The 17789-nt window shown below is 39.9% G+C and overlaps 1 protein-coding gene across 6 annotated transcripts in view; it reads left to right on the top strand.

The window, feature by feature from the left end:
* Nucleotides 1–15246, top strand: part of abat (4-aminobutyrate aminotransferase) — a 35809-nt gene extending 20563 nt beyond the window's left edge. For all 6 annotated transcript variants that reach the window (XM_028600374.1, XM_028600375.1, XM_028600378.1 and 3 more), the window contains exons 7-16: nucleotides 1351–1431; nucleotides 1605–1697; nucleotides 3259–3321; nucleotides 3433–3496; nucleotides 4615–4763; nucleotides 7006–7143; nucleotides 8479–8646; nucleotides 8923–9069; nucleotides 10757–10868; nucleotides 14315–15246. In XM_028600374.1, coding sequence (XP_028456175.1) covers nucleotides 1351–1431; nucleotides 1605–1697; nucleotides 3259–3321; nucleotides 3433–3496; nucleotides 4615–4763; nucleotides 7006–7143; nucleotides 8479–8646; nucleotides 8923–9069; nucleotides 10757–10868; nucleotides 14315–14436 — 1137 coding nt within the window. In that variant the 3' untranslated portion in view covers nucleotides 14437–15246. The remainder of the gene's footprint in view (nucleotides 1–1350; nucleotides 1432–1604; nucleotides 1698–3258; nucleotides 3322–3432; nucleotides 3497–4614; nucleotides 4764–7005; nucleotides 7144–8478; nucleotides 8647–8922; nucleotides 9070–10756; nucleotides 10869–14314) is intronic.
* Nucleotides 15247–17789: the final 2543 nt, after the last annotated feature.

Below are 17789 nucleotides of genomic sequence, written 5' to 3' on the forward strand. Positions count from 1 at the left end.
CATTAATATCTTTATATGATATATTATAGTATGTCCTCTACACATTATCTTTATTTGATATAGTATGTCCTCTACACATTTAGTATCTTTATATGATATATTATAGTATGTCCTCTACACGTTTGATATCTTTATATAATATATTATAGTATGTCCTCTACACATTATCATTATATAATATATTATAGTATGTCCTCTACACATTAATATCTTTATATGATATATCATAGTATGTCCTCTACACATTATCTTTATATAATATAGTATGTCCTCTACATGTTATCTTTATATGATATATAATAGTATGTCCTCTACACATTAATATCTTTATATGATATATCATAGTATGTCCTCTACACATTATCTTTATATAATATATTATAGTATGTCCTCTACATGTTATCTTTATATGATATATAATAGTATGTCCTCTACACATTAATATCTTTATATGATATATTATAGTATGTCCTCTACACATTAATATCTTTATATGATATATAATAGTATGTCCTTTACACATTAGTATCTTTATATGATATATTATAGTATGTCCTCTACACATTATCTTTATTTGATATAGTATGTCCTCTACACATTTAGTATCTTTATATGATATATTATAGTATGTCCTCTACACGTTTGATATTTTTATGATATATTATAGTATGTCCTCTACACATTATCATTATATAATATATTATAGTATGTCCTCTACACATTAATATCTTTATATGATATATCATAGTATGTCCTCTACACATTATCTTTATATAATATATTATAGTATGTCCTCTACATGTTATCTTTATATGATATATAATAGTATGTCCTCTACATATTCATATCTTTATATGATATAGTATGTCCTCTACACATTTAGTATCTTTATATGATATAGTATGTCCTCTACACATTATCTTTATATGATATATTATAGTATGTCCTCTACACATTATCTTTATATGATATATTATAGTATGTCCTCTACACGTTTAATATCTTTATATGATATAGTATGTCCTCTACACATTAATATCTGTATATGATATATTATAGTATGTCCTCTACACATTTAGTATCTTTATATGATATATTATAGTATGTCCTCTACACATTTAATATAAAGTCCATTGCCTGATGTTTTCAGAATCTATTTGTCCTTTATGTGGACAGTGTAACTGATGGATAAGTTGCTGGTGGAACAACATGTTAGAGGAGAGTCACATTCTATATCTGAGTTTGTTTAGTTGTTTGATCATTATTTTTCATAAAAGTTTCAGTTGTGCTTTGTTGACCAAAATTGTAAAGGGTTTTCAGAAATGGATGTGTTTTCGGTCTTTCTCTCAGAGTACGCTCGTAAACCGACCAGCCCTGGGAATCCTGCCGCCGGAGAACTTCCCCGACAAACTCACTGAAAGTCTTCTCTCAGTTAGTAACACACACACACACACACACACACACACACACACACACACACACACACACACACACACACACATACAATATACTGTACAGTGGAGATATGGTGTTATAATTTCTGCATCATTTATGTTCTGAGCTAGTTGATAAGCGTCCCTTGGTTTTGTCTTCCCTCGGTTCAGGTGTCTCCCAGTGGAATGACTCGTGTTCAGACGATGGCCTGCGGATCGTGCTCCAATGAGAATGCTTTCAAAGCCATGTTTATCTGGTACAGGGTGAGTAACTGTTAGCCGGGTGTCATGGTCTGAACCAATGAGAGACAAGAACTGAGTTATTATCCCAGCTGCATCCATGTCTGTGAAACTGCACTTCTTTAAAGCTCCGAGACTTGTGGAAGCGGAACAGAGAGCCATGTAAGAAGGACTTTTAGGCCCTAGGTCAACAGTGTTTATTTCAGCAACACTATGATGAAAAGAATTTGCTGATTGACATATTTTTCGCCGCGAAAACGAGACTTAAACTTAAAAAAAGAAAAGAAAACATGCAGGCAGCATGCTGACATGTATAAAAAGGCGAGCCTGTTAATGTAACATTAACGCTGTGTTCCAGACACAATTTTTAGCCCGGAAGTTACGACTTCAAGTCACGACTCCCGACTTGGTAGCGTTCCAGGCAAAAGTCATCACAAACACTTCTATCTACCTTCGGCTACCTAACGTTGACGTTAGCTAGAGCCAGCTGATAGTAGCGATTTCTAGTCGGTGACATATTTTGGGCTTCATTTAATAAACATAACCTGTAGTAGTGTAATGGGAAAAATTACATTTAAGCATAATTCCTTATATTTTTATGTTTTATTTCTACTTTAATTCTCTCACATTATTGAAAGACAGTTTATCTCAGTTTCTGCTTATCTGCTGAGACGTCCAGTCTGGAACATAATGTGAGCTGTTTGTCTGAACAGATAGGGGCTACAAGGTCACCCTATGCCAGTTAAGCTGTAACTGGGGGGGGGGGTGAAAGTCGTACATGGAGGAGGAGGCGAAATGGCTCAGAGATGTCTGCATGTGTATCAGATTGCCTGTAAGAATTGTAGCGTGTGTGCTGTCACTCTGAAGATGCATATAAGCCTAGTGGTTCTGTCCACTCATTTGAGAAACTGACTCCACACTGGGCTGCGGCCTTTTGTGAAATCATGTTGCTCCTATTTGCAAATATACATATGTTTTTAATAAAATACAAAAACCCAACTTGGTTTTAGTCTCAGTCTGTCTCATTTGTTTCAATTTACTAAACTCTGAAAACCTCTCCCCCTGCTGCAAAGGAAACTTCCACGACAGTAGTACACAATCGTATGTGTATTGTTTTGATTACAATGTGCGGAATTACTTTACGTTGCCTGTTCATGCTATTTATTTCTATTTCTCACTGTTAATCACCGGCGTCTGTGCAGCATCAACAGGGGGCGCCATTGTTGTCAATCAACCAGTTCACCGGTAGTAAGTTATGGTTTGACTGCCGTGTTACGGGTTGCCTGGAACGCAGCATAATGTTACTCCCAGTCGGATATCTGTCGTGTTGTTACTGAAAGCGAGCTCTACCAATCAGAGCCATCGCTGTACCGCTTGGGATTGTGGGTAGTGTAGTACTTCTCCTTTACATTATGGCTAAACCAGGTTGACTTGATGAAATAAGAAGTGAAATATTATCTCCACAGCCAAATGTAACTGAAGCTTTGTGTGTGTGTGTGTGTGTGTGTGTGTGTGTGTGTGTGTGTGTGTGTGTGTGTGTGTGTGTGTGTGTGTGTGTGTGTGTGTGTGTGTGCGCGCGCTGTAGAACAAGGAGCGGGGCCACAACACACCGTCTGAGGAAGACCTCAGCTCCTGCATGGTCAACCAGGTGGGGGACAGAAGGGGCACTACTTTTCAGAATATTTTGATATTTCCAACTGTATTTCATTATAAATTGCATCTTTCTCTATGCTTTCTCTTTGCTTCTCTTGTGTCTCAGGCCCCAGGTTGTCCAGAACTCAGTATCTTATCTTTCATGGGAGCTTTCCATGGAAGAACCATGGGTATGTTCAACACTCGCAGAAACACCACTCGTGTTCTCATTGTATGCTGTATAGCATAGTAAGGACATGTGTAATAATGCTTTCTTCAAATACGCCGCACTTTCTCCCAGGGAGAGAGTGTGTATTGATTTTTTAGGTTTGTGGCACTATGTTTGTGGGGACCCATCATTGACCTAATGCATTCCCTAGCCCCTTACCCTAACCTTAACCATCACAACTAAATGCCTAACCTTAACCCTTACCCTCACCCTAACCTAATTCTATCCCTAACCCTAAAACCAAGTCTTAACCCTCAAACAGCCCTTTAAACTTGTGGGGTCCAGCATTTTGGCCCCACAAAGCTGTCGGGACCCCACAACTATACTGGACTTCCGGTTTTTGGACCCCACGAATATAGTTAAACAAGCCCACACACACACACACACACACACAATTTTCTCACTACTATAATATGGCCATCAGTCCACTAGAGCTGCACGATATGAGGAAAATCTGCGATAACCTTGTTGAATAATCAGATATGAAACTGTGCTCACTTCTGCTGCTTTCAGTATTCTTCTAAAATACAACAAACTGCTTGTTAAATTTGAAACTAGTGGAAGGAAATCATTTCCAACTTCTTCTTTTTTTAAAGAAACTGAACATTGAATTCGATATATAAAAAGGCAGCATTGAAAAAGAAAGACCGTTACATTTTAAAGTGCCGTTTTCTGCTGATACTGTCTTTCAATTTACACAAAAAAAATCTCTGCGTGTCTTTTGCGATGTGTTTATTGTGCCAGGTGATATCGGCATGACAATTAAAAAAAAACTACATATATTGTGCAGCCCTACTCAACACGCTGCTGCTCTGAAATTCTCTTCCCAAATGAAATTGTTTTGCATTTAGTCTTTTCTATTGGTGGTAAACTATCCCCACATTTCACATTAAAAGCCCACCAGGAAAGGGAGGGGCTATGGTATAGAGATACATATATTAGATACGTTATTCATCTACTTATACACTTATATAGCACACCTGGATTACTGCACACTGAACAAGCATTTACATGAAAAGCCTGAGTTATTATTGCCACGTCATAGATTTGTGGCTAACACGATGCTTTTGCCTTGTTAAGGTTGCTTGGCAACAACACACTCCAAAGCAATCCACAAGCTGGATGTGCCGTCATTTGATTGGCCGATCGCTCCGTTTCCCCGACTGCAGTACCCGCTGGAGGAATTCAGCAGAGAGAATGCACAGGAAGAGGCTCGCTGTCTGGAAGAGGTTGTGTGTGTGTGTGTGTGTGTGTGTGTGTGTGTGTGTGTGTGTGTGTGTGTGTGTGTGTGTGTGTGTTGGTTGATCAGAGAAAATGATAGGAACTTTATTAGTGAGCAGGAAAGAGGATATCAGGTTCAAATGAGACTACAACTCACCTGCTAGATTAACAATTTTGGAAAGATTGTTTTTGTCTTTCATGTTCAGGTTGCCATATCAAACTGTTCTATTAAACTGTAAAATGCTTTCTACCAGGCCCCTGTATGCAGGGTTTCCCGCAGCACTTTGCAGTTAAGGCGGCTGCCTAAGCAACGCACGCCTGCCGCCTTAACCATCGGCACATCGGTACTACCGAGGACAGATTGACTTTAAATCAAAATGTGCCAAATTTCGGTACCCGAGAGCGCATAAGCGCGAGCATATCTGACGTCTCTGCATCTTGACAGAGAGCGGAGCTCCCACTACTGACACACACACACACACGCTCGCAAAGATGTGGTGCCGACGGAGCAAAACAGCGTCGACTTTGTTAAAGTCACAGTGAGTTACGGCAATACCGGTAAAGCGGTTGCAAGTGTGTTTACACTTTTCAAAACTCCACACAGACAGGAGAAAGGTGAAAGCTGTCACGGTATGGGTTAACGTTAGACTTCCTCTGTTACAGGCAGGCGCCACTGTGTTCACTATGTCCTATTGACGGGCTGACTGGCTGAGGATATTGAACTCGCCATATTTATGTCTGCCGTTATTCAAAGGACGAACATTCCACGTTCTTTTTCTTTGTTTCTTTGCAAGCAGGCTCAAAAGCAGCTGTTCCTCCTCCTCCGTTGACTCCGCCACTGTTGACATTGACCTCAATGCTGCTGCCAGTTCTGCCGTTGTTTCACCTTTTTCTTCTTCTTCTAGTCCGTAGAAATGGCAGAAGTCGGTAGCCTTTCCTCAGTTGCGACACCTTTGTTCAGGAGAAGACGGCAACTAGCGTAGCGACCACCACGCGCGAGTAGAAATAGTTACGGCGCTCCCATGACGTCACACTGTGGCGCGACCGGTCGGGAACGGCGAGTATAACGAACGCTTCAACCTGCCTGAAAGACACCAAGGAGGGTAAGCGAGCATCCGGAAAGCGTACCTCCTATGGGGAGACTCTGAGGCTAACAAGCCATCACCTTCCGCTAGCATCCCATTGACTCCCATTCATTTTTGCCGTCACTTTGACAGCGAATAACTTTACATCTGAAGCGTTTAAAGACTCTATTTGTCCATTGTTTATTTCTAAAGAAACACCACAATGTATAAAAGGCTCCATTACCTTGTACCTCACGTTATGGCCCCGTAGCAGACGTTTTTGTAAAAATAGGCCAACGATTGTGTCATGACCACGCGAATTTCTGTCGCACAGTAGAGAAATTACCATACAGGAGAAGCTCGCGGGCAATCGGGGGGGATTTGGAGGCATACAGTCAAGGGAGAGCCCACAGAGAGTCCATGAAAGCATCGGAACAAAATATTTCATTTGCTCCTGCTCCTTACGCTCATGGACAGCTCCTACTCATGCTCTCCGTCTCTGCAAGATTGGGAATGATTGGGATTTCTCTTGGCGCAGCTACCAGAAGACTTCACTCTATGTATATCCCTCTATGTCGCTACTTGCGCTGTCCTCATGAAGCCAGGTCTCCATAAAGCAGTACACGGTAACAAACCACGCTTTGTCGTCGCGTCTTCCTCTCTGGAACAACCGCAAAACATCGTCCCCTGCCACGGCGAATGCCATCTAATTTAATAGGCCTATGGCAATCAACGAGGCCAATATTATGTATATAATGCCGATGTTGTGCCGATTAATGGGTGCATCCCAACCTAGAGTTAAAAGAGACAGAATTTAATTTGGATAATAGATGTCGAATAACCATCTTGAGCACGGCTCGGCATCTGACGGAGCTTTAAAATAATCTAACCTTTAAGCTTTCAGCAGGCAATACAGTTACACTTACCTAAATAAACCGTTATAAAAGAGGGTGAACATTTTATTTAAAATATTTAAACGTCAAAAAATATAATTGCAAGATCTCCCCTCTTTAAACAACAGCTCCCTTTTAAAATTCTCTGTGTGTGCTTGCTCAAGCATCATGTTCTGTTCAGCATTATTCTCTTCTTTGGTGTGTGATGAATTGTTTATTAACTGTGTGTGTGTGTGTTTGTGTGTGTTTGTGTGTGTGTGTCTGCGTGTGTGTGTGTGTGTGTTCATCTCCAGGTGGAAGATCTGATCGTGAAATGGAGGCAGAAGGGGAAGCCGGTGGCCGGGATTGTTATTGAACCAATCCAGGCTGAAGGTGGAGATAACCACGCCTCCCCAGACTTCTTCAAAAGCCTCCGCAACATTGCACGCAAGGTAACCGATCCCTTGAAAGAGCTCCGCTTGTTGAGCTAATTCGGAGTTGCATCACCTTGGAAGCCATACTGCTTTACTAGCCTCCGACACCAATATGTCAACATGAAATGCATCAAGCACTGCCATTAATATAGCTTATCATAGCTGTCCTTTGGCAAAATAACATCTTACCGTAGGGTAATAATTGGATAATCACAAACTAAATTGGATTGCAATATATAATGAAACAATGTGATGTGACTCTGAGAGTGTGTGTATATATATATATATATATATATATATATATATATATATATATAGAGTTAGATATATATATAGAGTTAGATATAGTACTATGGGTGTTTCTCAAAACTAAGAATACAGAGTTGTGTTCTTGGGAAGAATATGCTTGCTAGCCACTCTTGGAAGAAGACTTGGCAGTATGAGACGATGCATTCTTATTATATGTGCACTGTACATGCCCAGGGACAACAGATGGAAATAAGAATTGTGATATATCTTGTGTAATACAGTACATTTATTGTACACTGTCCCTAGCCTGACGTCGTCATACTCAGATCCTAGTCAGAATATAATTCTGATGCTGCTCCGTTGGGCTGTGGTTATGGGGCGTGTTTCAACCGAACCAGGAAAGAAAATGCCTCTGCACTCGATTGGATGGACCTCCAACCAATCAGAGCAACGGAGACAGACGTCACAGAAGCTGCAAGTCAAAGGCAGGCTTCGACAGAGCAAAGGCAGAGGCGGCAGTTTCAGTTACTGTTGATCATCTGTCCATCATCGTATAAAGCCCGCCCTGACAATTTGATTGGTCCGAACAGCTCTGGCTGTCCGGACCGAACTTCCCAACCTCAAATGTTGTGGGCGGGGCTAAGTTCGACTGGCATCCAGGCTACACTGTCCCTGTTTTAAATAAACCACTACATAATAATAATAAAAAAGATCTGTGAGCTGTGACTGGTCAGCTGGCTGGCAAGCTACCCAGTGTTGGCAAGCTGTTGGCGAGAATGTGACAGAGTTGAGCTAGATACTAATAGGGCTTCACTAGTCTCAGAGAGACTGAGTTCTGGGTGGTTCCATCATCCATTTGGAAATCTAACTAAATGAGGCTTGACATCCACCCTCAGAGAGTAGGACTATTTGGTATATATTCAGAAGAGGAACAACCAAGCATTGGTCCTTGCAGAACCCCAGTGAAAAGAATGTCACACTTGGACTCTGTGCCTTGCAATGCCAATTCAAACTACAGTATTTTTTCCTTCTACTTGGCATTCATGATCTGTCTACCTTGATCGCTTTGCCATTGCTCACTCTGTTAATCTTGTATCCACCCAGCATGGATGTGCTTTTCACGTGGATGAAGTCCAGACTGGCGGAGGGTCCACAGGAAAGATGTGGGCCCATGAGCACTGGGGCATGGACGATCCTGCTGACATTGTCTCCTTCAGCAAGAAGCTTCTGACCGGTGGCTACTACCACAGGGACGAATTACAGGCTGATAAGGTTTGGCATTATTTAAGATTTGTTGTATTTGTTGTTTCTGATTGTTTCTTTACTCAAATGTGTTGAAGTGATGTACGATGACCCATACACATTATGGATGTATGTAGAACCTTGGGTTATGACTATGTTTTACACAAACTTACTGACTTAACATTATTAGAGTGTTACATCACTGTCATTGGACTGTCACTTTAAATTAAAAAAAGATGTTAGTAAGAGCATTGTCATTTTTTTATTTACAGTTGCGTTTGCTTGTGTGTCTGTTGTCCTTTTCAGCCGTACCGTATCTTTAACACATGGATGGGTGACCCATCAAAGAACTTGATCCTAGCTGAAGTTCTTAATGTGATTCGCAGAGAAAACCTTTTGGAGGAAGTGACCCGTTCAGGAAAAGCCTTGCTAAACGGCCTTTATGACCTACAGGTAGTGCACTTGTGTGTGTGTATGTGTGCACGTGTAAAAGTGCAGTTTGTTTTATTTGCACCAAACTTGTGGACATTTTTTGTTATTATTTTTTGTATATTCGCATTTGGTAAGGTTCGACCTGTCCAAATTCAAGTCACCCACTTCAGCTAAGCATGAATAACTATGGAAGTAAATCTGTTTCATTGGATTTTGAAATTAAAAAGCCATTGAATTTCTAGCACTGAATATTTGTGCTTTGAAATTATGTATCTGAATTTTTTTTTTGCCTCTTAATTTTACTCTTCAAATCTTCAACAACTAATTCTCACCTTTCACCTTAAGTTCATAAATTCAGAATCCCAAATTCAACATAAAAACATTCAATATACCAAATTCAGCTGCAAAATGTAATGTTTAAAATTCAGTGTTAACATCCGGGAACCCAAGGCAAAGTATATAATATGGCACACCTCCCGATCTAGATTCTAGAATTGATTGCTTTTCCTTGGGTTCCCGGATGTTAACACTGAAATTTTAAGAGAGGCAAAACTTCAGATACATAATTTCAATGCATAAATGCTAATCTAGCATACAGTGCTAGAAATTCAGTGGCTTTTTCATTTCAAAATCCGATGAAACAGATTTACTTCCATAAATAACACAACAGCATAAGCAATGCAATATGTACTCTATATACTGTATGTGTTTTTCAGATTTTTGAAAATGCCCCCCACTTTTGTTGCCTCCACAAGTACTGGCTTTCTGATGTCCAGTCTTCATAAACCCATAAAGTATTGTGTTGGGAGGGTGTTTGCTCTGTTTGGTTGCCAACCCTCAGTCGGTATGCCCCCTCCACCCTCAAAACCTGGTTTTGAATTAAAACAACTACAACTATACTTGGTACTATAAGTGCAAAAACTTTGAGTAATGTCTTGTAATGTTAAAAGTAAGATAAATTTGCCACAGCTTTCAACTGCTTTTCAGCATTTCCAGGCTGTCTGTATGTAGTCTAACTAGTCTTAAAAGTGAACGGACTCCTATAGCCCCTCCCTCTCCCAGCAGTATCTGTCAGGCAGTGGATTCAGGGACAAATAAAAGGGATTGATTTCAATCTTACACATCATTTGTTTTTATACTTGTCAGTCTTGTGATGTAAACAATGTTATATATTTGTATCTCATAGAGTGTCATTTACATTAGTTTTGAGTTTATATAGCAACTTTGCTGTTGTAAGCATTGCTGTTGCTGCTCTAGAATACTTTGTTATATTACAAATGTAAATTAATTGAAATCATGTTGTAAATGTATTATTTTTCTGTCACAGTAATAAAAAGAACACATAGGAATATTAATACAAAGCCAGAATGATAAAGAGTATGGATAACAGTATTTGTATGGATAAAATCAACACCCATCCGGAACCCCCCGAGTTTTTGCCACACTATTTATACTTTGCTACTGTAGATATCTCTGGATGGATTAGAACATTGTGAGCTTAATAGTAAATCACTGATCAGAGTTGCTGTATGACAATATTGTGTTTTATGTTTTCAATCGTAGACAGGCTTACTGTAGTTTATTTGGATCGTCCTTGGTGTGAACATGACCTATATATATGTGTGTGTGTGTGTGTGTGTGTGTGTGTGTGTGTGTGTGTGTGTGTGTGTGTGTGTGTGAACATGACCTACATGCGTCTGGTCCCCAGGCTCAGTACCCCGGCATGTTGAGCCGAGCTCGAGGACAGGGGACCTTCTGTGCCATTGATATCTGCGATGACGCAACGCGCAACAGCATCCTGCTCAAGGCTAGAGACAAAGGTATGAAGTACACCACCCTTCACTTGGTATGTCTTATTAACCGAGTATTCCTTCTTAGGAGATGGAACTCAGGAATCCAAACTCCTAAGAATAGGAGCAGAGCCAGCCCTACCTACTCCATATATTCAAATGTATTCGATATATTCTGACTTTCATTCCATATATTCAGACTTCCATTCAATATATTCTGACTTTAATTCCATATATCCAGACTTCCATTCAATATATTTGGACTTCCATTCCATATATTCAGACTTTAATTCCATATATCCAGACTTCCATTCAATATATTTGGACTTCCATTCCATATATTTAGACTTTCATTCCATATATTTAGACTTTCATTCCATATAGTCACACTTCCATTCCATATATTCAGACTTTCATTCAATATATTCAGACTTCCATTCTATATATTCAGACTTTCATTCCATATATTCAGACTTTCATTCAATATATTCAGACTTCCTTTCAACATATTCAGACTTTAATTCCATATATTCAGACGCCAATTCAATATATTCAGACTTTCATTCAATATATTCAGACTTCCATTCGATATATTCAGACTTCCATTCTATATATTCAGACTTTCATTCCATATATTCAGACTTCAATTCAATATATTCAGACTTTCTTTCAACATATTCAGACTTTAATTCCATATAATTCAGACGCCAATTCAATATATTCAGATATATTAGGACTTCAATATATTAGGACTTCCATTTCATATATTCAGATTTCCATTCAATATATTCAGACTTTCATTCCATATATTCAGACTTCCATTCATTTACTGTATATTCATGTTTCATTTAATATATTCAGACACACACACACACGCACACACCTAAATAGTAGTAGCCGTGACTTGAGTGTGTTTTTCCGGAGCGTATGTATACAGTGGGGGAAATAAGTATTTGACCCCTTGCTGATTTTGCAGGTTTGCCCACTTACAAAGAATGCAAAAATCTACAATTTTAATCATATGTACATTCTAACAGTGAAAGACAGAATCCCAAAGAAAATTCCAGAAAATCACATCATATGAATTTATTAAAATTGATAACCATCTGATGAGGAAAAACAAGTATTTGACCCCCTGGACAAACAGCATGTTAATATTTTGTAGAAAAGCCATTATTGGCCAGCACAGATGTCAAATGGTTTTTATAGTTGGTGACAAGGTTTGTGCACATTTCGGCAGGGATGTTGGCCCACCTCCTGCAGACAGCCTCCAAATCATTCAGGTTCCGAGGGTGTCGCCTGGCAACTCGAATTTTAAGCTCCCTCCAAAGATTTTCAATTGGATTCAGGTCTGGAGATTGGCTAGGCCACTCCAGAACCTTGATGTGCTTCTTCTTCAGCCACTCTTTTGTTGCTTTGGCGGTGTGCTTAGGGTCGTTGTCGTGCTGAAACACCCATCCTCGACCCATCTTCAGCTCTCTCACTGAGGGAAGGAGATGTCGGTCCAGAATTCCACGATACATGGCCCCGTCCATCCTCCCCTCAATACGATGGAGTTGTCCCGTCCCCCTGGCTGAAAAGCACCCCCAAAGCATGATGTTGCCACCACCATGCTTGACGGTGGGGATGGTGTTCTTTGGGTTGTACTCGGTGTTCTTTGCCCTCCAAACACGACGAGTTGAGTTGAGGCCAAAAAGTTCTATTTTGGTCTCATCTGACCACATCACCTTCTTCCAGGCCTCTTCTGAGTTGTCCAGGTGGTGAATGGCGAACTTCATGCGGGCCTGTACATGTTTCTTCTTGAGCAGGGGACCTTGCGTGCGCTGCAGGATTTCAATCCATGACGGCGTGTGTGTTACCAACCGTTTCTTTTGTAACTGTGGTCCCAGCTGCCTTCAGTTGATTCATCAGTTCCCCCTTGTGGTTTTGGGATGATTCCTCACCGTTCGCATGATCAGGGACACCCCACGAGGCAAGATCTTGTGTGGAGGCCCAGACCGAGGGAGGTTGGCGGTGGTGTGGTGCTTCTTCCATTTCCTGATAACTGCACCGACAGTTGATCTTTTCTCTCAAGTTGCTTTCCGATTCTCTTGTAGCCCATCCCAGCCTTGTGCAGATCAACAATCTTGTCCCTGATGTCCGTAGAAAGCTCTTTGGTCTTGCCCATGGTGGTGATGTTGGATGCGGGTTGTTTGGGAGTTGACAAGTGTCTTTTATACAGGTAACGAGGTGAGGCAGGTGTATTTGATGTAGATAATTGGTTCGGATTGGGGCTGTGTCTTAAAGAAAGAGTAACTGGCTTGTAGGAGCCAGAATACTTGCTGTTTGTCCAGGGGGTCAAATACTTGTTTTTCCTCATCAGATGGTTATCAATTTTAATAAATTCATATGATGTGATTTTCTGGAATTTTCTTTGGGATTCTGTCTTTCACTGTTAGAATGTACATATGATTACAATTGTAGATTTTTGCATTCTTTGTAAGTGGGCAAACCTGCAAAATCAGCAAGGGGTCAAATACTTATTTCCCCCACTGTATATGCATTTAATGTACTGGACCTGCCAGTCAGCCCCAACATCTCAGAATTTTTTTTTGAAGTGGACAGTATTTTGATAAATGAACCGCATATTCAAAACAATTCATCTGCAATGCATACTGAGGTACTTGTCTGTCTCAAGTTTAGACACACACAATCAATTCGCAAAACATCCTGGGAAAACCAGGCAGAGCCGCAGGTGGAGCCAGGACACCAACTATTTGGTGCTTCTTGTTTGAATGTGTAATTGCGACAAGAAACCTGAGCAAAGAAATGCTGAGGACACATTCTGAACATAAGAAAATAATTTAAAACATTACATTCAGCCCAGATTGTGATGACCCAACATTTTTTCATTAGGCCTTTTTGTTTTGTAGGGAGTTGAACAGTGGCAGCACTGGTGGTACAATGATTCATCTTATCTCACTGTGTTAATACCAGTTTACATCAATACACTATCTGGAAATGTTTGATAGATACAGTGTTAAATGAAGCAAAATAAGGTTTGGTGTTTTAACCACTAACATTGACATGAAGGTAAATGACGGATCATTGGTTGAACTGTGAGGATATATTGTAACAGTGTTATGACAAATCATTGGTTGAACTGAGGATATATTGTAACAGTGTTATGACAGATCATTAATTGTTAGAATATATCCTCACAGTTCAGTAATATGACAAATCATTGGTTGAACTGTGAGGATATATTGTTACAGTGTTATGACAGATCATTGATTGAACTGTAAGGATATATTGTAACAGTGTTATGACAGATTATTAATTGTTAGAATATATCCTCACAGTTCAGTGACATGACAAATCATTGGTTGAACTGTGAGGATATATTGTAACATTGTTATGACAAATCATTGGTTGAACTGTGAGGATTTATTTTAACTGGGTTATGACAGATCATTGATTGTTTTTGTCATTGACAGGTGTCCTCCTGGGAGGGTGTGGGGATCGATCCATCCGTTTCCGTCCAGCGCTGGTTTTCAAGGAGTACCATGTTCACATCTTTCTCAACATTTTCAATGAAGTGTTGGCCCAGCACAAGTAAATCCTGACTGACACTGCACTGTCTGAGTTCATCCAGAATGGAGGAAAACTCCAGACAGTCCATGTCACGATAAGCACAATCTACACAACAACTCCCACAGATATATAATATATAATAATATATAGCCTCTGTTTCATATCCAATATGCCAATCTTCATCTCCTTAGCCAGGAATGATAATGATATCCTCTTACTTGCGCTGCCATAAAGATGTATCCAGAAAAGCATTCAGAACAGGTGCCTGTGGGTACTGTTGCAGTAAGTGAGAATGTCATGCTTCTGTAAAATAAATCTATGGGAATGCCCTCAAACTCCAGAATCGTTCTCATCTGGATTCAGGTTCTTATATGTAGACTGACTAGACTCTGGGTGAAGACATGCCAGATTGAACATCATGTCAGTAAATCGGGAACCTTCTGTTTCACACCCTTTACACATTCAGAGGTCTGGAGCCAGGCTAAACATGTGGCTCTGTTCCAGGTAGCACAGCATTCAATACATGTAAATAAGAAGTTGAAGGTCCCAACTCCTAATAAACCTCACCTAACGGCTCCCAACAGCTTGCTTACAGCTTCTTTTAGTGCTCATATGCTGGCGTTATTGCCTGACTCCCGGTGACTGAAGCGACTCTAGTTAGCCTGGATGTTTGTTTTATGAACACAGAGACAGAACTGTGTCAGTGATGACTCTATGTAGGATGCCACTCTGCATGTCATTTAATGCCGTCCATTAGAAATGTCCTTGTTATGATTATGTGTGTTCTTAATAGGAATGACTTCTCAACTTGAAATGTTGTAGCCCAGAAAAAAAATGTGAATCTTAAATGGACCATGAAAATGTTATAGATTGTTTAGTGCCTGCATGTCACCTAACTGTGCTAATTTTTTAATTTTATTTTTTTTCAGTGGCTGAAGTAGGAGCAGTCATTGGTAACCTTAACTGAACTTTTTTTTTTTTTTTTAACCAAAGCTTCACATGTTGCCACATTTATTTCTGAAAACACATTTACTTTTAATTTTCGTGTTGCACTTGGTTATGATTTCACGTTTAACACTTGTCATTTGTGATGGGACAGACAGCGTCAGTAAATCAAGCGTATGGTGAAAGTGATCATTTTCGGTTTGCATCAAGCTGTTCCTGAGATGATGATTCTGACAATTATTATGGAAGCAGTTAGATTGCGAGCAGTCAGTCTAAATGTAGTCTACGGAACAATGTTAATGCTTTGGACAAAAATAAAAAATAAGCATCATGAAGTGACACGAAGATGAGATTTATTCTGCATGGGAAGTGTTTTCAAACACTTTTTTGGGGTTTGTCCGGCCCAGAACGGTGGCTCTGGAAGTTAGAAGAAACACATGAGCTCTTAAAGGTGCAGTAGGTAAGCCTTATAAAACTAACTTTCTGTCATATTTGCTGAAACTGACCCTATGTTAGAGTAGAACTACATGAAGCAGGTCATAAAACAAAATCCACAGCTCCCTGTTCAGATGCACCAATCAGGGCCGGGGGGTGGGTGTCTAACTGTGTGTCAATCACTGCTCATGCACACGCATTCATTCTCCCTTGTGGGGGGGAGGGGCTTAGGAGACCGTTTTGGGCTTTAGCAGAAAGTGGGAGAGGGACTGAGAAGTTTTTGGCTAAGTCCTGGATCTTCCCAATCCTACCTGCGGCACCTTTAAGTAATACCAAGATGAAGAGTATTGTCTTAAATAAAACTTTACTGCACACATTTTATAACTATTTGTGGAGTTGCCATGCTTATTTTCTTTGTAAATGTGCTCAAGCTGCTGCTCTGCTGATTCTGCACAGACCTACGTATTTCTGATTATTAACTTTCTACAATCATAAATATATATGGATATATATGTACATCGTTTTACATTTATGTTGCATAAATATGTCCAGAATGCCTAATGTCAATTTGTTACACATAGATAACAGGGCGAGTTTGTCGTATCAATCGCACCAGTCCTACAGTTAAGAGGAGATTTCAGAGCGAGGCCAAGCCAGCCATGGGGAGGACAACGGTGCCTGTCTCCTTGTCACTCCGTATCCATATACAGTATCCATGATGACCCTCTTTTAACATTTTGGCATTAACTATTTATTTAAACTTGTGATCTGAGATAGATTATTATTGATGTAATTATTTTCGATGGCTCATGCTGTTGGCTATAAAACATTCTGTCCATTTATTGTGATAAATAAATGATGTTTTGAGTAACTTCGTAGTTTTTTTATTTATTTTGTTTTGGCAATTTTATTTATATAGCACCTTACAATACACGGAAAATCCAAAGGGCTTTACATCAGAGGTTTCATGTTATGCAAAAAGCTTTGTTTTTATGTAATTTCAACATAAATATGGGTTCTCGGTGTGACTAAAGATCCCCAACACCAGGGCTTTGAATTAACTTTTTTGATCCCCAGCCAACACGGCTAGTAGATTTTTAAAGTTACCAGCCAATCCGATTTTCCACTAGCCACATTTGTTTCAAAGGAAAATAAACCAGATTATGACTTCCACTGAATACATTTAAGCATCCATGTTTCTTTAGATAGTTTTTATTTGGGTTGATGGCAGATATACATAAAAGTCTTCTCCGGTTCAGCGTAGCTCGTAATCGATACCACACATGCTAGGCACGTATCCCAACGGTTATACGCCACGTTACAGCATTGTGTTCATGGGAAATGTAGGATTAGAACTACAGGCAGAGCTGCCAGATAAAGATGACTTTTCCAAGCAAAACACACACAAAACCGCCCAAGATTCTTCGTGGAAAACGGACCAATCCGGAAACACTGCTAAATCGTTTCTGCTGCCAGCCGATTCGAAACAGACGCGGCGTGATTCGCTTCGTTCATCACCGGCCAACTTTACAATGTTAGCCGCCAAAGCTAATTTTTACCCGCATTTGGCTGGTTGGCAGGTGTCAATTTAAAGCCCTGCCCAACATCAGGGTATAACCCAGGTTGACTGTGTGAGCCTGAATCTCTCTTTTTTTAAATGAGTCATGAAGCCGACAGCAAAACCCAACTTTGCTCATAATGAAATCAAAGAAGGAGAAATGTTCTCCCCTACGTGATGGGGGGAGAAATATGATGCCTAAATAGACAGAAGGGGGTCACAAAGATGATTGATGCATATGCCACCATTAATCATATCTCATTTATCAATGTTAAAGATAGTGCAGGTCAGCACTTTATTTGTTTATCTCAAGGGCCACAAAAGCATAATGAAGTAATGAAGAAGTAATGTCTAGTTCATCATGATTACAACACTATGGCTACGTTCAGACTGCAGGCCAAAGTGGTTTAATATGTCTCTGTTGTTCCAGGTGTAGCATC

The sequence above is a fragment of the Perca flavescens genome, chromosome 15 (genome assembly GCF_004354835.1).
Source record: "Perca flavescens isolate YP-PL-M2 chromosome 15, PFLA_1.0, whole genome shotgun sequence".
NCBI classification, from domain to species: Eukaryota; Metazoa; Chordata; class Actinopteri; order Perciformes; family Percidae; genus Perca; species Perca flavescens.